This window comes from Procambarus clarkii, chromosome 32 (genome assembly GCF_040958095.1).
Source record: "Procambarus clarkii isolate CNS0578487 chromosome 32, FALCON_Pclarkii_2.0, whole genome shotgun sequence".
In the NCBI taxonomy this organism is placed as follows: Eukaryota; Metazoa; Arthropoda; class Malacostraca; order Decapoda; family Cambaridae; genus Procambarus; species Procambarus clarkii.
Genome location: NC_091181.1, coordinates 31,920,438 through 31,942,371, shown reverse-complemented (window position 1 = coordinate 31,942,371; position 21,934 = coordinate 31,920,438). Strand labels below are relative to the sequence as shown.

Sequence of the window (21,934 nt, the reverse complement as noted above, 5' to 3'; positions counted from 1 at the left end):
AGACAATATCCTCCACAACAGTGTTAAAGCCTTCAAAGTCTCTTTCTGTTGGAGCATCTGGCCTCAATTTCCTCCAGGCAGAGTTCATGGTTTTGCAAGAGACTTCCCCTTTCCCTCCAGGCTTTGTCGATGAGGCTTAGGCAATGTAGGATGTTGAAGTGGTTCTTCTAGAATTCATGGAGGGTTAACTCTGTATCAGAGGTCAATTCAAAGCACCTTTGGAATAGTGCTTTTGTGTACAATTTCTTAGTTATAAATGATCTACTGGTCCATGGGCTGGATGAGAGGAGTCATTTTGGGAGGCATGAACTTCATTGTACAGGTAATGAAGTTAAACTCTGGCAGCAACTCGGCCTCCATGCCTGGAGGATGAGCAGGGGCATTGTCCATCACAAGAAGGGCTTTCGGAGGCAATTGATTCCTTTCGAGGTATTCTTTGACACTAGGACCAAACACTTCTTTAACCCACTCAACAAAAAATTGCCAAACAGTTTTGCTGTTAGGCCTCCACATCACTTGTAACTTACTTTTCAGCACATTATTTCTCTTAAACACCTTTGGGTTCTCAGTGGTAAACTAGCAAAGATTTTACTTTAAAATCCTCACTTGCATTTCCATAATTTCATACAGAAATCACATTAGATCATGCAAGTGATGAGTCACAATAACGTGGCTAAAGTATGTTGGCCAGACCACACACTAGAAGGTGAAGGGACAACGACATTTTGGTCCGTCCTGGACCATTCTCAAGTCGATTGAATCGACTTGAGAATGGTCCAGGATGGACCGAAACGTCGTCGTCCCTTCACCTTCTAGTGTGTGGTCTGGTCAACATTAGATCATTTCATACAGAAACTAATATGAATGATATTAGTGTAATTCATAAAATATTTCCTTAATTTAAATCTACAGTTCTTGAGTATTTAAATTTGTTAATAAAGACTTGGGCCATTTTTAAATAACAAGGATGTGAAGAAATCACTGAAAATCACTGAATGTAAAGACCTAAATGATGTGTAATGCTATTTAATTTAATAAGCAGTATCCTATGATTTCATTTTCACCATATGTCCTAGGCAAAAGAATTCAAAACAAAAACATTGTTAAATTTTCATTTGCATGCAATATTGACACTTAAAGCCCATGGAATATGCATCCTTTACATTCCGAAAGGTTTACTTGATTGAAAAGTGAGTGACATTATACAATGGAAATGTGATGAACAGTCCTTTGTAACGTGTGTATTTTGTATATACAGGTACATCACATTTTGTTTACCTTTCAATGCAATACTCCAGAACACATACAAGTATTGGCATTGCACATTATATACAGATACTGGTGTACATTGTTTTATATACAATGTATTGTATATTACTTGTTATTGTATATTTCATATTGTATAACTCTCCTGCAAGCAATAGCATATATCAAGATAATTATCTAGTATTTGTGATTCTAGTAAATTTGTGCAATATAGATACATAGCCAAACATCCAAATTATAAAATGGTCAAGATGAAGATAATCACAAATTTTAGATACTTTCTGATTTTGGGTACTGTGTCTATGATACCTGTATTCTTGCCTAATATGGCATAAATTTAGCAATATTCTTTTATTTAATCTATATTTCTTTGTTACTTGACATGATTTATCTGAAAAATTATACAAATAAGAGGGAGGTGTTAAAAAGCATTGGGGGTATTATCAGTTTACTTAGCAAGGCAAGATAATGACATGAGTATTTATGAGTGACATCCGAGACCCAGTGTCTACATACTCGCGCTCACACGTCTTCAACACCTCTTGAGTGGTGAAGACATGCACAAAATAAATACAATGAAATATGAAGAACTGTTAATTAGTGGTGGTGCAAGTCTTGCCCACTCATATTGCATTATATTAAATAAACCCATTCTAGTATTTTCATTATAAATATTGAAATATTAAATTCTGTAGCAGTGTCAGTGGCGGTAAACAGGTTTCCACCTCCTCCAGAAAGTTCTATCAGTTATTTAAACTTTTGTGTGAACCCATACCCGTGAAATTGTCTTGTATGTTTTTTCCTTCATGTTGGCTTTTTTTATGAAATTTATTTTCAGTGCTGCTTAGTTTGCTTTGTATTTTCTTGGTTAGCATTCCAGAGGACCTCATTCTTTCTTTTTTGGAAATAACTCCTTATCTCTATTTCTTGTATTCATGGTTTTTGTTTATAAATCGAAGTACTGTAGTGTATACCTTTTGTTTACCATTGATTATTTAGTTTTTTTGGGTTTTGTTAAGTGGGACAGTGTGTTAGTGTGTGTGTTCTATGCCGAAATCTATGTATTCATACATTAATGTTTTCCGTGTTACTGAGGTTTTCCTCCAAATTTATGATGTGGACTGATTCAATGAATCGGTCAACATCATAAATCACTGCTAATTGATTCTTCAATGTTCAATCTAAAGTTAATTTCTGGCCTTCCCAGAAGCCCCTCCCCCCCGCCCTGTGCTTACACACTGGTTCTGCTGAATCTTAAGATAGTGCCAGGCCTCTGAAACCCACACTGACCTCCTGGAAGCAATGATTAGTATGAGGAAACCAACCAGAAAGGATAAACTTAACAAAACACTGCACTACTTGAACAAAAAAATGAGTTTCAAGGAAAATAATCAGTTTGTCACTGATAAGCACCCTTAACCTTAATGTGCCTTGCCACCACCAGATGGCAGACCAGTTTACTGAAGGTCTTGGCCTGCCACCCAACTCTCTCACTTGCCTATTACTGCATGACCTAGAGGCCTTTGCTAGAACCTGCTACTGTTTCTTTATCTAAGGTTTCTTTTACATTTTCCTCTGTTCCAGCTGCTTCTCCCCATTTTTAGTTCACAAAGTAAGCTTTGTGAACCATGTCATTCTTCTCGCTTCCATGTAGCCAGTTCAGGCCTGATTCTTGGCTCCACTCTCTCGTATATAGTTTGTGATTAAACTGGAGAGTAGTAGTGCAGAGAGAAGTGATATGAAAATATTTAAACCTTCCAAACATGAGGATTTGGATGGTACTGTTTTCCAATAGTTCACACCACATTTTATTGACCTAAGGGTGGCTGTTGGTGGTGCACACAGTCTGTAGCTGAAAGAGTAGCATTAACCTTGGGTATAAAGGAGTTCAAGGCAGTTCAGGGTGACTGCAGGGGTTTAATGGACATCATGACATAGTACTATAACTGCATTTTGCTGCCACCGAGTTATCGTGGTCAGTCTGCTATAATAAAGGTAAATGAACAAGTCAATTTTGTGTCCATAAATATTATTTATATTCATACTATATATATTTATTCTCACTTTAATTATTTATATATTTGCATATCTGAATATATGCAAAATCATGTATTTTATTCTTTGCTGAAATATCAGTCTAGAGAATTTGGAGATAAATAGCTTAAAAGGGCAAATATTATGAAATCTGGACTGGGGCCTGAATGCTATAATTTTTTAAGGGTGCAGTGTATAAGAAATATCTCTGTGGCCTTAACTATCAGGTCATTCCCTGGTAAACAAACTGTGACTATCTCTATTTTCCGCTTGTTACAACTTATAATAAAGTTGTTACATCTTGGCTTAACATGTTTATGACGTATTAGAATGTTGTTACAACTTGTTATATTGGTGGTTATAACTGGTTAGGTGTTAAAACTTGCTCGAACGTTGTAGCAATGTCTTAGTTTCGGTGTGTGTTTGGTGGGTTGCTTTTACATTCTACAGGGATTGGCTAAGCTGGGTGTTTTAGCAGGAATTTATGACATTATTTAAATTTTGCTGATGGTTTCATTACTTTTCATGCCAGTTATACTGTACATATAATTCATATGAATAAAATTAAGGAAAGTAGAGTGCATAAGTTTGGTTAGTGATAATACGGTTAGGACAGAAAAAAAAACAAGATTTTATTTGTCTGTATTACATAATGGTGATGAAACATTTATTCCTGAGACCTTTGTATAGCCACCTTTGTTGCTGTATATTCAATCTAATAAATAGATAAACAAATAAAACTATAGGAAACCATGAGATTTAGCAGGTTAATCTTGTCAACTCTTGGCTGCGTACTTAAAAAAACTAATCTTACCTTATGTAAACTGACGTTTTGTTTTATTTTTATATTTTTTCAGTGTGTGAAATGGGAGGAAATGTATGTCACAACAACTATGATTGAGATGGAGTTGGGTTGGAGGGGGGCGGGGGAAAAGATGAGCAAAAACGTCGCTCGACAACTCGCACTACATTATAGTACTGCTTGTTACGTTATTAGTTGAACATAATTTATCACTGATACCTGTAAAGATCTGTATAAAAATATAGATTTGGTAACATTTTACTTTTTGGGAAAGTACGTAAGACAATTAGTGTACTGTACAATTAGTGTACATATCATTTGGAAATAAACAATAATTACATAACACCAAATAGATATGATCAAACCTTTTGAAATCCTTGGTAACCAGATAAAACAACTTTTTCCAGAGAGTTAATACTACTTTTTTATGATTATTAAAATAAGACACAGAATAACTGAAATGGGCTAAGAACTGATTTAACCCAAGCCTTGCCTTGCTGACCTTGCTGTATCTAACATAGCCAAGCTGTAACTAATAACTTAATCTAACTTGGCCAACCTAGCTTAAGAAATTGTTGTTTTCTGTATGCAAGTTTATGTGACTGTTTATGAACTAGAGATAATATTTTATAGAGTTATTTTTATATTCAGTACTTGTAACAATTAGGATGCACAAGAGTATCACTCACTTTGCATGATCTTTAAATATACTGACTATGAGTATCTATGTGTCGCATACTGTACTTTAACCCTTACTCGGCTCTAACTGCCATATGTGATTTTTCCCATTTGTTTTGTAGACTTGTTTTCCCATAGTCGTGTGCAGTTTAGCAGTTAGTGAAGGACACGGTGTTGGCAGTGGCTTGCTAATGCAGTATGTTCGCTTTGGTATTGACATGATGTTTTCCTGAAACTGTGTGTGTCTACCTAAATGTGTTAAAGGCATTTTATAATATACTTTGCATCTTTATAAGTATTTTCAATGATCATTATTAAAGAAATGATTTCAAACTGTACTGAAAATGCTTATTGCATAATTCTCTCTTGTGGGATGATAATCTTACTGGTGTCATCAGATTGCTCAGTTGTTTTCTGACTGGTATCAGCTAAATAAGTAATAAATTACCCTCTTGCATATCATCCTAATAGATAACCACTTTGTGACGAAGTCTTTGTTATTAGCTGTTTTATGGAACTTTGTCATTAATTTGAGATTAAAGCCTCTTGCTTTACCTATTGCTAGCTTTCATTTTTATTTTATACATTTTATACTTTTATATGTTTGTTTTTAGGTTATCACAGAATTTTCTCTAGTCATTTTCAGTATTTTCAGTTATTGTTCATAGTTCATGTATCATAACTATAATTCATTTATTGCATGTCTATTCACTTTTTGTATTTTATCAGTATGTTTCTTCCAACAGGTACTATAAAATGAACACATTCCAATTTAGGTTTTAATGTATGCTGTGAAACTCCTTAAAGGGATTTACTGTATTTGACTCTTCTTTAATTCCATTCCATGACATTTGTCTTCATTAAAATCTGTCCCAAATTTTTGTCTACATTAGCCCGGAGTACTGTATTATGAAAAGGCTTCAACTTGTAGGTGTGTGTAGTTTTCTCTGTGTAGTTATCTAAGTACAGTTTCAGGAGGAGAACTTTGCAAGTGGTGTCCTGTTTTTCTTATACCACTAGTCTTTCTTGAGGGAGCCCTTCTGGCTCCATGAAACTATACACTGAGGAGGTTTGTATCTACTAGGTTGCATCAGCCATGGAGTTTTGCACTGTATTGTATACACCTACTGGGGACCAGAGTCAGAACCTAGGCCCCCCTTCCCCTCCCTTCAGAGGTGCAGGGAGTAGTGATGTTTTGCAACCTCACCAGGGAAGGCAACCAAAAAGTCAGTGTGTCAGTGGATTCAAGAGACCAAAACCTCAAAACCTGCCCAATGAACTCCCCCAACTACTGTATGTACTGTATGTAAACAAGTGATCAAATTCTCTTGAAACGAGGACAAGCTCATTCACCCTCCACCACCTCCACTCATTCGTGGGAAGAGAGAAATAGCTCACCGTCTGGCTGGGTCTGAGCTGTGAGTTCTAATGCTGATGTAATGATTCTCGGGTGGCCTATTCTCCTGTGCTGGCTCCTCTGTCTGCTTCAGAGGAGGCAAGTGAATAAATGCCATGTTATGGAATGTGGAATCTGGGAAAATAGACCACACACAACTTACAAATTATGTGGAAAGGAATTAAAGAACTTTAATCAAAAGCAAGATCTAGGGGTGGTTTTGGATAGTAAACTATCACCAGAGGTGAACTTTGTGTTCACCAGAGGAACACAAAAAGAACATTGTGAGAGGAGCATATGTGTCACTTTCCAACTTCGTACTTACTTTTAAGTAAATGGATGGTAAAATACTAAAGAAACTGTTCATGACTTTTGTGAAACCAAAATTGGAATATGCAGCAATTGTATGGTGCCCATACCTCAAGAAACACATCAATAAACTGGAAAAGGTGCAAAGGCATGCAACAAAATGGATTCCGGAACTGAAAAACAAAGAGTTCCAAGGAGAGGCTAGAGGCGTTAAATATGCCAAAACTAGAAGATAGAAGAAAAATAGGCGATATGATCACCACTTACAAAATAATAACAAAATCGACTAAATTGACAGAGGAATTCCTGAAACCAGCAACTTCAAGAACAAGAGCACACAGATTCAAGTTTAGGAAACAAAGGTGAAAACAAAAATATTAGAAAACTTTATTTTTGCTGACTGAACTGGATGGTGAATTGGATGGTGAGAAATACTTGAATTTGGTATTCCAGCTTTATTCAGCTTGGTTCCATACATGATATCCAAAATAACACAGATCAATCGACTTGAGAATGGTCCAGGACGGACCGAAACGTCACCGTCCCTTCACCTTCTAGTGTGTGGTCTGGTCAACATACTTTAGCCACGTTATTGTGACTCATCGCCTGCATACAGATCATGGGTATTGGAAGGGAATTACAAATCATTATAACAATGAACCCTACAACAAGAACAAATTAATATAATCTAACTTATAAGAAATTTAGAAATACAGTATCACACTGACCTTCTAAAGATGCTTTCCTAGTGGGGTGGCAGAGTGTCGTCTGTTCATTGTGCCTCTGTGAGGGGTGTCAGGTTCTAGCTCTTGTCCCTGATAGGCCAAACAACTGTATGGCTGATGTGAGTTAGTAGTTGGGAAGCCTCTTAGTAATAGCTTCAGGAAGCCACCGGGGCTCACCCAGAAAAAAGCATTTCATTACATTCAGCACTGGATTTTTTACACAAGTGGGTACAGGAGTAAAAAACGTCTGCCTTTTATTAGCAGACTTAGAGCTTTTCCTTGCTTGAGCTCATCATGTCTTACCTTACTTGTTTTCTCTGAAACACAACTTGCCAATCGGTTTTAATTAGTTCCCCAATTACTGATTGGTAAACAGTTTCAAACAGTTAAGGAGCAGTGCCCAGTAGACCCTAAAAGCACTCTTAATGCATGAGGGAAGTATGGTACCACTGTGACTTGTATAGAGAGCCCAATTCTGGTCCAGGCTCCAGGTAGACAAAAGTGACCTGGTGCTTCTCCCTTGGACCTGGCTGAACTTGCGCTTAGTTCAAAGAGCTACTGAGAACTCCACCAGAAAAGGCATTTCATTACATTCAGTGCTAGATTGTAAAATAATACAGTATTTGTATAGTATATATTAATAAAATATTAAATTAAATATTAATAAAAAATATGAAATACTGAAAATTCTACAGGTAAGAAACGTTTTAACAGTTGCTTGAGACATATTCAGTACCAGCAGTATGCCTCATTCACTGATTGGCTCTTGGGTATGTTTATATTAACTAGCAGCTTTTATCGGAGCTATATTGCTTTTCGTGTAACGTACTGTAACACGAGAAACTACACAAAGACAGGAGAACTGAGAAAGAGAAAGACAGTGTTTAGTATTTATTTTTTGAAGTATTTTTATATATTTATGAATACAAGATATCTCTTTCTCTCGGCAGGTATGGGCACTTCTCTGGAATTAATCGTAAAGTTCAGTTAAAGTATCAACCACGAGGATGGAAAAGGCGTTCCAGTAGTGAGGAAGGTATGGCAATATCACTATACTGTAATACTTTTCTTAAGTGTGAAGGTTTTATATTTGAGGGTTAAAATATTCTAGCAGCATCAGAGCCAAACATACCATGAGGGAGATTTAGCTCCCTTGTTTTTATGATCTTTTATTTCTATTTTGCCATTATGTAGGTAATGAAACCTGTGTTTGTGCATTATTTAATTGGGCTGTAGTTTAATTACAAAAAGATTGCTATGCTTGTGGTACTCTATCCTTTTCATATAATTTAACAACCTTTATGTGCTTCTTTTTCCTGAGATGAGTATCTTTATGATGCAACTTTAGAGAATCTTATGTATTCTAAGATACTGTATTTACTTTTCATGCGCCAGTGTTAGTGTGGTTGATTTTTATTGCCCTGCAGTCTTTGTAATCCTTCGTGGCAACAGCCAGACCTGGTAAAAAAGATACCGGAACCCCTCACGGCAGCCAGTCCAGCTGAACGTGCCTACTGCAAAGGTCCCATGATCAGGAAACAGTGTCACGTGAACAGGCACTGAGACCAAGCCAACATGAAGAGGTCCACATCCAGGCATTCGAATGGCTTGCAAAGCCATAAGAAGGAGGCAGCATTGACGATCCACTCTGATAAACCTAGATAAATTATCTGCAAGGATATTGGACACACCATGAACATGAATCACATGGAGAACCAAACCCTAAGAACCCAGCAAAAGAGATACTTAGAGAGTAGATCCACAGAGACAAGGACCGAAGTGAAACCCTCCAGGTGAGACAGTGAGCCATGGAGAAAACTCTGAATGGAGCTGAATCACTGAGCTCCTGGAGGAATCTAAACTCTGCAGTGCATTCCACATGGCCGTAAACTACTGCCATACTGGGTGCCCGATAAAGGAGTACACTTAACAACAAAGATCAGCCCCCAGAATACCTGAAAGGAATTGTGCCACTGGGGCTCATATATTTGTATATGCATGACGCTTTACACCAGTGAAGCAGAGGGTGCACCAGGGCTTTAGAGAAAACAAGGTATCGGCCACTAGTCAGGACAACTCGGGAACTTTGCAACAAACCCAAGATCAGGACGAGGACCTGCACTCAAAAAAGCCTTTGACAGACTCCTACATAAGAGGCTGTTCTGGAAACTGGAACATAGTGGAGGATTGATAGGGAGTCTTCTAACATGGATGAAACAATTTTCAGTTCACAGAAAAATGAGGGCAGTAATCGGAGGCAATATAACACTGCAGAAATGTTGCTAGTGGGGGTACCACAGGGTTCAGTTTTTGCACTGGTAATGTTCATTGTATACATAAATGATCTACCAGAAGGAATACAAAATTATAAGAACATGTTTGCTGATGATACCAAGATATTAAGGAAGGTACGAAAATTCAACGATTGTCATGCCCTTCAAGAAGATCTGGACAAAATAAGTGCATGGAGCACCATTTGGCAAATGGAATTTAATGTGAATAAATGCCATGTTATGGAATGTGGAATAGGAGAACATAGACCCCACACAACCTATAAATTATGTGCGAAAACTTTAAAACATTCTATAAAAAAGAGATCTAGGGGTGGTTCTAGATAGTTTTCTGTCACCTGAGAACCACATAAAGAACATTGTGCGAGAAGCCTAAGCTACACTTTCTAATTTCAGAACTGCTTTCAAGTACATGTATGGCAAAATACTATAGAAATTGTTCACAATTCCTTAAATTGTTAGTCTTTTGTTAGGCCAAAGCTGAAATATGCAGCAGTTGTATGATGCCCCATATCTTAAGAAGCACTTCAACAAACTGGAAAAGGTGCAAAGAAATGCAATTAAATGGCTCCCAGAACTGAATAAATATATATATATATATATATATATATATATATATATATATATATATATATATATATATAAGTAAAAAAATTTGTTTCATGATTTGTTTCTCATACTATAAGATGGACTTCTTTGTCACACTGGGTAGGAGATTCTCCAAGAGAACCATCACTTGTTCTTATCCTGAAGTGGGGAGGAGAGCTCACCCCAGCCGGGCGTGTTCAAGCAGAGGAGTTTGGCCGAATCTTTCGATGCATGTATCCTGGTGGCCAAGGTACTGTAGTAATTTTGTTTCCTTCATCAGATTTAAGTTACTGTACTGTACTTTGATGTAAATTTTTTACTGTGCATGATTAATGTTTGTTATTTTTTATATACAGTATAGTACTAAATACTTTTTTTAACTTCATCTCACCTGTAATTGCTTTGTTTATATATTTTCAGTGAATTTTTTGTATGTGCTTCTCAGTAATGGCAAATTATTGTTCTGTATTACCTTTTACATACAGTAAAATCTAGTCCCTCTTGAAGTCTCTCATGCAGCCATATTACACTGTAGTACTACAGTAGTTCAGTTGAATGTAATACATGATCTGTGGTAAAATAGTTGCTCAAATGCTGTGTAGTGTATTAATAAGTTGTATTTCTGTTTCAATCACATTACACTGTAGTACTACAGTAGTTCAATTGAATGAAATACATTATCTGTGGTAAAGTGGTAGCTCAAATGCTGTGTAGTGTTAATAAATTGTATTTCTATTTCAAAGAACCTTGGTGCATTTTGATTTGATGGTTTTGGATTATTTGTTAATGATTATTATTAAGTAGATTTTGCCAAAAAGTATAAACAAAATAAAAAAATGTTCACACACACACACACACACACACACACACACACACACACACACACACACACACACACACACACACACGAAAGGGTGGTCGTTAAGACGAGATCTTTCAAAAGAAGATAGAGAGAAGCTGAAACTGAACCTCGCCGAGGCAAAACATTTAAATGAGAGCAGGAATGAAGAAGAAATAAATTCTTTTTTCTACAAAGTGATAGGGGTAGGCAAACCAGTAAAGTGGTACATAAAGGCAAACCAACAAAATCAATAGAGAGAGGGGGAGTGAAGAATAAGGAGAGGGGGAACAAGTTCCTGAAGATTGCATACACCAACATAGATGGAGTGAGATCGAAGATACTGGAGTTAAGTGATGTAATACAGCTGCAGACACCAGACATTGTTGCACTCACGGAGACAAAACTTGAAGATGTAATTTTAAATGAGGTCATATTCCCAAGGGGCTACTCAATTTGGAGACGGGACAGAAAAATTAGGAAAGGCGGTGGCGTTGCTGTGCTGGTAAAAGAACACCTAAAGGTGAAGGAAATAATGACTGCCAATCCACAAGAAGTTGACATAATAACACTAGAGATCTGCTATGAGGATGATAAACTAATGATGATAAATGCATATAGTCCACCGCCAAGCAGCACATGGTCAAAGGAGGAGCTAGATAGTAAACGTGAAGGTCTTATAACAATAATGAGAGAGATTATAGCGAGAGCGGATAACGATAGATCACGACTGTTGATAGTCGGTGACTTCAACTTGAAATCCATAGACTGGGAAGCATATGAAGCTAAAACAGAAGATTTTTGGACCTGTAAATTTGTAGACCTCATCCTGGAAACATTCTTGTATCAACATGTTAAACAAGCTACGAGGATGAGGGAAGGGGACGTTCCCTCCATGCTAGATTTGATATTTACCAGGAAGGAGGAAGAGATATTTGACATTCAGTACCTTCCTCCCTTGGGTAAAAGTGACCATGTCTTTTTGGGAATAAAGTATGCAATGCGTTATAAGCTGGAAGAAAATAAGGAGGTTGAAGCAGTTGAAAAACCAGACTTCAGGAGAGGACATTATGGTGACCTTAGAAATTTTTTTAGTAAGTATAATTGGACAGACTTGATGCTAGGCAAGGAAGTGAATGAGATGTATGGCAAGTTTTGTGAAATATATGATAAAGGCACAAAAAAATTTATACCAAAACAGAGATGCAGGACCAGAAAACAGGATTGGTTCGACAGAAATTGTGAGAGGGCAAGAGACCAAAAGACACAAAAATGGAATCAGTATAGGAAGAGGCCAAACCCCCAAACATACCAGCGATACAAAGATGCGAGAAACAATTATACAGCAGTAAGGAGAGAGGCAGAAAGAAATTTTGAAAAAGGGATAGCAGATAAATGTAAAACAGAACCGGGCCTATTCTACAAATTCATAAACAACAAATTGCAGGTAAAGGATAATATCCAGAGGTTGGAAATGGGAAACAGATTCACGGAAAATGAAAAGGAAATGTGTGAAACATTAAATGAAAAGTTCCAAAGTGTGTTTGTACAAAATGAAATCTTCAGAGAACCAGACACAATAAGAATTCCAGAGAACAACATAGAGCGGATAGAGGTGTCTAGAGATGAAGTGGAAAATATGCTAAAGGAGCTCGGGAGGAACAAAGCAGCTGGCCCAGATGGCGTTTCACCATGGGTTCTGAGAGAATGTGCATCTGAGCTCAGCATTCCACTTCACCTGATCTTTCAGGCATCCCTGTGTACAGGAATCGTAGCAGACGTGTGGAAACAGGCTAACATAGTTCCAATCTACAAAAGTGGCAGCAGGGAAGACCCCCTCAATTATAGACCTGTATCATTGACAAGTGTAATAGTGAAAGTATTGGAAAAGCTAATCAAAACTAAATGGGTAGAACACCTGGAGAGAAATGATATAATATCAGACAGACAGTATGGTTTTCGATCAGGAAGATCCTGTGTATCGAATTTACTCAGTTTCTATGATCGGGCCACAGAGATATTACAGGAAAGAGATGGCTGGGTTGACTGCATCTATCTGGACCTAAAAAAGGCTTTCGACAGAGTTCCACATAAGAGGTTGTTCTGGAAACTGGAAAATATTGGAGGGGTGACAGGTAAGCTTCTATCATGGATGAAAAATTTTCTGACTGATAGAAAAATGAGGGCAGTAATCAGAGGCAATGTATCGGAATGGAGAAATGTCACAAGTGGAGTACCACAGGGTTCAGTTCTTGCACCAGTGATGTTTATTGTGTACATAAATGATCTACCAGTTGGTATACAGAATTATATGAACATGTTTGCTGATGATGCTAAGATAATAGGAAGGATAAGAAATTTAGATGATTGTCATGCCCTTCAAGAAGACCTGGACAAAATAAGTATATGGAGCACCACTTGGCAAATGGAATTTAATGTTAATAAATGTCATGTTATGGAATGTGGAATAGGAGAACATAGACCCCACACAACCTATATATTATGTGAGAAATCTTTAAAGAATTCTGATAAAGAAAGAGATCTAGGAGTGGTTCTAGATAGAAAACTATCACCTGAGGACCACATTAAGAATATTGTGCAAGGAGCCTATGCAATGCTTTCTAACTTCAGAATTGCATTTAAATACATGGATGGCGATATACTAAAGAAGTTGTTCATGACTTTTGTTAGGCCAAAGCTAGAATATGCAGCTGTTGTGTGGTGCCCATATCTTAAGAAGCACATCAACAAACTGGAAAAGGTGCAAAGACATGCTACTAAGTGGCTCCCAGAACTGAAGGGCAAGAGCTACGAGGAGAGGTTAGAAGCATTAAATATGCCAAAACTAGAAGACAGAAGAAAAAGAGGTGATATGATCACTACGTACAAAATAGTAACAGGAATTGATAAAATCGACAGGGAAGACTTCCTGAGACCTGGAACTTCAAGAACAAGAGGCCATAGATTTAAACTAGCTAAACACAGATGCCGAAGAAATATAAGAAAATTCACCTTCGCAAATAGAGTGGTAGACGGTTGGAACAAGTTAAGTGAGAAGGTGGTGGAGGCCAAGACCGTCAGTAGTTTCAAAGCGTTATATGACAAAGAGTGCTGGGAAGACGGGACACCACGAGCGTAGCTCTCATCCTGTAACTACACTTAGGTAATTACTTAGGTAATTACACACACACACACACACACACACACACACATACACACACGTATGCATAAAGCAAAGATATGCAAAGAGAAACTTCAATGCCAACTCAAATAGAGGAGGTTAATAAAGAACTAGAAAAGTACGAAGAAGAAATTAAAGAAACATATGTGCAAGTTATAAAGGAGAGAGAGAAACTGTCAAGGAAATGTGGTTGGAAGTCAAAACCAGAAATGAACAAGAAGAAGCAGAAATTAAGACAAGCAGTTAGGAAAGAACTAGTTACCAACAGTAAATTAGTACAAAACACTGCAGATAGAAGTAAGTCCATAATAATTTTTGGGCGTTTAAAAAAGGTGATATCATCTAGGGTGCACTGAGCAGCAGAAGAGATGACAATCATTGAGAAAATAGTTGTTTTAGTTGAAGACCTAAATTCATAGGAAAATGTCAGTGATTTTAGGAGGAGAGGAAAATATGAGAAGCAAATGACAGAAGTGCTTAGAAATGCCAGAAAATTGCAGATTGATAAGGATGTCATCACCCTAGAACTGAACTGATTTTCTGATGTGTATGTTTTGGTCATCATGAGCTTGGGGACACTGGCTGGCATTGATTTGATTTTTTATTATTGCCACCAGAGGCAGCTAGTTTATTATGCACCCCATACTCATCCTGTGAGCAGTAATGCAAAAAGCATTACAAAGGGCACAAAAGGTCTTTATCAGACCTCAACAGAGATTATTACATAAACAATTTCATCTATCCTTCACACCTTATAATTACAATGTCAGCTAGTTACAGAGAATGTTCTATTTTAATAGCTATATATTTAGTTAATCATCATACATTAATTGTAGGTCTTATCACTAATTCATAATTGTTTGAGCTATGGAGATATTACAGAGTCATAGGGGGAGCTTCTCTTTGTTATTATTAGTTTTCACAATACGCTACTTGCTTCTTAATCTTATATGTCGTTTATATACTGGAAGCGAAATATGGATGCATTGCAAGGATTTTGGGTATTTTATCCTTAGTAATTAGATGGTTTGCCATTTTATACAACGTGAGTTGAGATTTATCTCTAAATTGCTCAATTTTATTACAGTCCAAGATATAATGCTCTAGAGTGTGTACTGGCTGGCAGTGGGCGATATTCCCATTTTCCCTAAATGATTTGGAGAGGTTGGACGTATGAGCTCGTTCTAGTTCCAAGAGAATTCTATAATTTCTTTAAATAGTTGGGGAGTTCATTCAGCTGTTTTGAGGCTTCACTCTCTTTTGAATCCAGCAGTAGTTTGTTTTGACTTCGTGACTTTCTGGTTGCCTTCCGCAGTGAGGTTTTGAAAATAAATGTCACAGCTCCCATACGGCACTGTTAGAGTTAGGGGATTTCACCGGGCTCTGGCTCCAGTTCTCAGTAGGCCTCTAGAACACTACGGCTGATGTGACCCATCTCGGTATATAGCTTCAAGTAGTCACAGGCGCTTACCCAGAAATTGGTGTTTCATTTCATTCAACACTGGTTTTATAAATAATCATAATATGGCTTTTAGTATTTTGGTATGTTAATATAGTCATTATTTGAATGTATATTTATTATGTGTAAAATGTTTAAAGAGATGTCAGACAACTGTCCATCAAAGCCCTTTAGTTATTCAGGAGGTGCTCTTTGCCAGGGGTGCTTACACCCCTAGAAGTGGCAGACCACATTCTTAGGGGTGCAGTGATCCTGTGATCGCTACTTATTTTTTGGTTGTCAATATAGATATCAGACTGTGATGGACCTCTTATTAATTCCCAATACTATGTTCTTTTATTAATTCAAGGAGAGGGGTGCAAAAACAGTTTGGCAATTTGAGAAGCTTGCATAGAGTGAAAAAGTTATCAATTACTGCTCTAATAAAAAGTTGTTTTCAAGATCAAGAAAAATTTAATCAGTGAAGAAACTTACACAAGATATTAGTACAGTATCAATATTTCTCATATACAGTAATTGAAAGCATTATTGAAATTTCAAAGCAGTTAAATATTGAACTGGAGGAAGATGATGTGCACAGTTTTAGTCTTGCATTCAGAGGAGCTTTCAAATGAGCATCTTGCTCAGTTTGAGGCAGCAAAGTTATTAGATAAGACAGTGCCAGAGGTTAAGATTGAGACGCCACCACCAAAATTATTCTTGACAAAGAAAACTGTAAAGATTTTTTACAATTAGGGTTTATCGTTGTTTGAAGAGCAAGACCCAAATTCCAAGAAATATTCTCAAATCTCAAATGATTTTATTAGTGTCCCACACAACAGGAAGAGACGAGGGAGGGATAACAGGAAAGGCACTGGACTGGGTACGTGAGTACTTGATGGAAAGTGATGTACCACTTAGCTTTGTCCTGGGACAATTGCTCCTTTTTATTTATTTTAATGACCTCACAGGGGGAGTGCCTAGTACATGTTGATGTTTTGCAGATGATGCAAAGTTAATGTGGAGAGTAAAAGTAAAAGCTGAAGAGGACTATAGGGTGCTGCAAGAAGACCTTGACAAACTTCAGGAGTGGGCAGATAAATGGCTGCTGGAATTCAATCTGAATACATGTAAAGTACAGTAATGAAAATGCGTAAGAGAGATAGGAGATCTGCATTTAACTACACCATAAGGGGAAGGCAATTACAAAAACAATAAAAGAAAAAGACTTGGAAGTAGACATAATCCCAACACTAACACCAGAAACTTGTGTGAATAGGATAACATCAGCAGCTTATGGGAAGTTAACAAACATAAGATGATCATTTAAGAATGTAAACCAAGAGGCTTTCAAGTCCATACACACTGCCTCTGTGAAACCATTACTTGAATATGCAGCACCAGCATGGAACTCACACCTTGTGAAGCATAAACAGAAACTTGAGAAAGTTCTGAGGTTTTAACTAGATTAATACCAAAATTGAGAGGCCTCCAGGTATGAGAATAGGTTGAGAGACAAAACAACCTTAGAGAAGAGAAAAAACAGAGGGAATATGAAACAGTAACTATACAAGATCGTGAGGGGAATAAATAAAGTGGACAAAGGAAATCTATTTAAATTAAAAAGAGGTAGGGCAAGGGGGACATCAGTGTAAACTGGACACATTTGAGTTGAAAAGATGCAAGGAAGTTCTCATTCCTTTTATGGGTGGTCAGCAAGTGGAATGCATTGGAGGAGGAGGAGGTTGTTGAAGCTAATTCTATCCACAACTTTAAGACAAAATATGGTGAAAACTTTAATGTTAAGATGTTAAGAGCTAGAAAATGGTGTAAAAGAATTAGATCTCACTTCCCCGTAGTCACTGATAGATGCATGCACACACAAATTTACACGAAGAAAACAAAAATTATGATGATGGTTGTGTGAAGTATTTTGAATAATATCTAATGAAAAAGTGTGACCTAAAACCTCTATAGCAGCCAGTGAAAAGGATGAAGGTGATCCATCAGTGTCTCCAACCGTACCATCATATTCTAAGAAGTCTCTTACCTCATGCAAAACAATATTTATGAAAATGTCTGACCCACAACTTACAACCACTACAGCAGCCAGTGGCGTTATAGATGACCCACCAATTTCTAACACTCGTGCATCACCACCACCTTCTTTAGTAATTACAGTAGATCAGAAATTACCGAATCAAATAAGCAGTGCAGTTTCATCAGGTTTTAAGTTACAAGTGGCTAACTTACCAGTGGTTATTTAGGATTCTTCCCAGTTGAAGTTGGGAACTCTGTGTGTATAAATATATATACATGCGGTAAACAGATGATAAATGGCCATAGACAAAGTAGAAAATATATTAAAATCTTTTCCCAGTACAATATAAAATTGTATGAGATGTATGATTATTTTGTATTCCGTGTCATCGATCTCTGTATATGAAAATAGTCAATAAACAGCAGAATATCAGTTGCATTATTCTGTCTTGAGGTGAGGTAAATTTTGTACAATTTTTAAGGTGGGTACTGTACTGTCATGAAAATAATCATAGAATTGTTTGTAAGAAGTATGTAATGTTACTTACTATTGTTAAAATAGGCTCAATCCTTTGCCTTTTGTCTAAATAGTTAACAAAGATGAATTAAGAATACAAGTTGTGATACTAACTGAAGTGACAATGAAGGCTTACTGTAAAATGGCTAAACATTTAATGTAAACTTCTGGAGGATTTACAAATCTGAGGGCACTGTTATTAACTTGCTAGATATATGTGCAACTGTCAGAGAATATTAATTATACCAAAGAAAACAAGAATTACAGTATGTTATTTTACACTAAAATAGTGACAACATTATTTAGTGTACATAAAAAATGTTTAAATATGGAACATTAAATAATGGGGGTTGTCAACAAAATAGTATTATGAGTAAAGTGAGATATATATTAAGAGCATCAAAGACAAATACTTCACTAAAAAATGTTATTAGTATAAAGGACTCAAAAACTTGTTTGAGTGTAGTGAATTTTATAACATTGTTAGCTGTTTATTTTGATGTAATTAGCATACTGTAGAAGCTATTTTTACTGTAATTGTACTCTTATTATATATGCATCAGTCAGGACTGGTTCCTCCATAATATCTGGTAAATTCATAAAACTGATTCTGTCTGTATATAAATGTTGTACTTACTAAATCTGAGGCCTTTTGTATGATACATTTACTAAAAATGTATTCGTATAAGATGAGACCATGCTTCTTCAAATGGTTTTATAGTTTGCAGTACCCATAATATTAAATACTTTGAATTAGGCTTTTAATACTGGTCTTATTACTTTCACTACTAGCATAAAATGCAGAGAGATAAGTCATGTTCTTCAAAATATAAAAACAAAAATCTTGCTCATTATGTTATTGGTGTACAGAACACTCTTTAACCCTGCTTTCTGCAGAACACAACATATTTCCTCTTTACTGAACATCTACCTAGCAGAGACCTTTGAAACATAACTTGTGTTTCTGGGAGTACTCCTATTGGTGGCTCCTTGGTGCTTGCTTTCTGGCAAGCTCCACCCAATTCAATCCACATCAGGCCCTCTGAGTCATACAAGTATAACTTACCAGGGATCAGAGGCCAAAACCTGGCCCCCCCCCCCTTCAAAAGTGACTCAAGGAGCTAGGGATTGCTCACCCTAATGAAGGCCATCAAAAAGGTGGGCAAACTAACACATACAAGTAGTAAAGTAAACACAGCATAAAACATGAGACAATATAGTCCCAAGATTCATGAACCACTTGGTGGTGACTGCAATCTTTCATTAGTTCCACTTGCGCAACACCAGAAGAATACACATCTTACTCCTTGATCCACCAACTTTGACATCTCAGTCATATTGCCTGACTGTGGAATATTACTTTTCACTGACTACAATTGTGTGCACCATCACCACTTTGCATATGGCGGATCGCTCGACGAAAGTTATCAAGATCCAGTAATCGCAAGATCAATGCACACAGGGCCTTGGTACACTAGCTGAGTGAGGCTCCTCTGTGGTGTAGACTGTTGGCTTCATTGGATCCTGATTCACATTGTTCATAATGTAATGCCAATGGACACTTTAAAGGACTTCTCTTTAGAATCCTCATCAAGAATTTATTTATTAGCGACTTAAAAGCTGTAAAGTTGTAATAGCTTCTGTAAAGACACGGAAGCTATTACAATGTCCAGGGCACTAGTGTGAGTAGCAGTGTTTAGTAGTAGTAGTAGTTTCATGAAAATGCAGTGTAACAATTAACAACATTTATTCAACAAACATGTTCTAATTCACTTATTGCTTTATTTACTCAAGGGTGGTGTTGGAGAACTTAATAGCATATCAGAGAGACATTGTACATCTATCTGATCAGTTAACATTTCACTTAAACAAAACCTAACTTAAAACTGACTTGACAATCAGTTGTTAACACAGCTTGCCTCACACTGCCAGTATGCAAAGGGTTACACTGGAGCTCCAGTAGAATGTGCAGATAATCATAGTAGCATGCACAATAAAATCAACATCGAATGTAATGAAATGCCCCTTTCCAGGTGAGCCCTAGTGGTTCCCTAAAGCTGTGTTGCTAATATAGCTTCCTAATACCTAAACACATCAATCATAGAAGTCTTATTGGCCTGTCGTAGACCAGAGTCAGAACCTACCCCTCTTGAAGAGACATGGGAAGCAGGGGAATTACCCTCACCAAGAAAGCACCCAGAAAGCAGACAAAGCAATATAAAACAACTGCTTGGTTCATGAAAACAAAGCATTGAAACAGCCTACAGACACTATAAAAGAATGAATCAAAATTAAATGGTTCATGCAAAACTGGGTACGAAACAACTACCCCCAGTGCTCATACACCAAGCTGCCAGTTGATGGCCAAGCCAGCATCCCGTTCTTCTCCTTATTAGATGTGTTATGTTTCCGTGTCGTCCTGGCTGGCAGACTTTGAGTTCGCCTGAGGCTTGGCACACTTCCTGTCAGTTCTGCTCACTCGAATGGTGTGAGGCTTCTTTTGTGTTCTAGGTTTTCGGGGGATGCTTCCTTTGCGTTTTTCAATATCTGCCTGTTAGCTCGCGCTGTCCTGAGGATTATCGGGATGTTGCAGTTCCTCAGTTGGTGGCTTCACTGGTAGTGGAAGACCTTCACACTCCTTTGCACATTGGCACTATCATGCACTTCTTGAGCCTTCTAGGGTTACATTTGGAATGACTCTTGGAGGATGTTGGGGCTCTCAGTAGTGCTCCTGCTGCTGAGGTTTTTGATCTCCATTGTAGTGTCAGCAGCGGATCTTTTTAAGCTGTATGCCCTGATCCTTTGGGGAGTGTTGGCCTCGTTTTTGGCCCCCGGCTTGCATGTTGGCAGGCCGTGCTGGCCTCCTCTTTAGATTCAGCGTGGGTCCTATCTCTTCTTTCCAGGTGGTTTTTTCATCATTGAACTGAGGGTGGAGCAGCCAGCTCACCTGGTCTGCCTCGTTCCTCTCCCCACACGAAGGGAAGATGGAGCAAACGATCTTGTGCTAGTTTCATAAATTTGTAAATGTTTGTTTACAATCTTAGGGAGTTCTTTTGGTGATTTTGAGGCATCGATATTTAGTTATAACTGGCAGTGGTCTGTTTTGTTTCACTGAATTTGTGGGTACTTTCCCAGTGGAGGTGGACATGATTAAAATTCACTGAATATTTTATCATAGGGCCACTGCTACCTGTGCCTCTTTAGAGGTGACCAGATTCTGGTTCATGGTCCCCTGTAGGCCTAAGAAAACTCTGTGACTGATGGCACCTAGTAGTTTGGCGCTGTATCCGCATTGTAGCTTTAGGGAGCCACTGGGGCTCACCCAGAAATTGGACTTTCATTACATTCAGTGCTGGTATTTTAAGAAACTGGTGCTCTCTAGAGGGAAATATTGTTGCACACTAACAGTCCCCATTCAAAGCTGGAAAAATTGTTGATGCGGAGAGCATACAAAGATCTTTTACTGCTAGAATCCACTCAATAAAAATCTTAATTATTGAAACTGCTTAAAAATGTATACCTGTATTCCCTAGAGTGCAGGTGGGAGCTATACATAATAATTTACACGTAGACTATGCTAGGAGGACTGGTTCTAAATCTGCACACAGAAATAACACCTTACAAGACTATGCTAGGAGGACTGATTCCAAATCTGCACACAGCAATAACACCTCATAATACCAGGAGACATGGCAGAATGAGCAAAATAGCTTCATTGAAAAACAAAGGTCCAATAGGCACGCTAAGAGAGAGAACTCGATTAACAACAAAGGCCCAAGACTTTCAACACTATCCCTCTATGCATATTAGGTATAACTGGCCGACCTCTTG

The 21,934-nt window shown here is 37.5% G+C and overlaps 1 protein-coding gene across 32 annotated transcripts in view; it reads left to right on the top strand.

Moving 5' to 3' along the window:
* Positions 1–21,934, top strand: part of l(1)G0196 (inositol hexakisphosphate and diphosphoinositol-pentakisphosphate kinase) — a 224,990-nt gene that overhangs the window by 146,973 nt on the left and 56,083 nt on the right. For all 32 annotated transcript variants that reach the window (XM_069335163.1, XM_069335161.1, XM_069335149.1 and 29 more), the window contains 2 exons: positions 8,161–8,246; positions 10,214–10,339. In XM_069335163.1, coding sequence (XP_069191264.1) covers positions 8,161–8,246; positions 10,214–10,339 — 212 coding nt within the window. The remainder of the gene's footprint in view (positions 1–8,160; positions 8,247–10,213; positions 10,340–21,934) is intronic.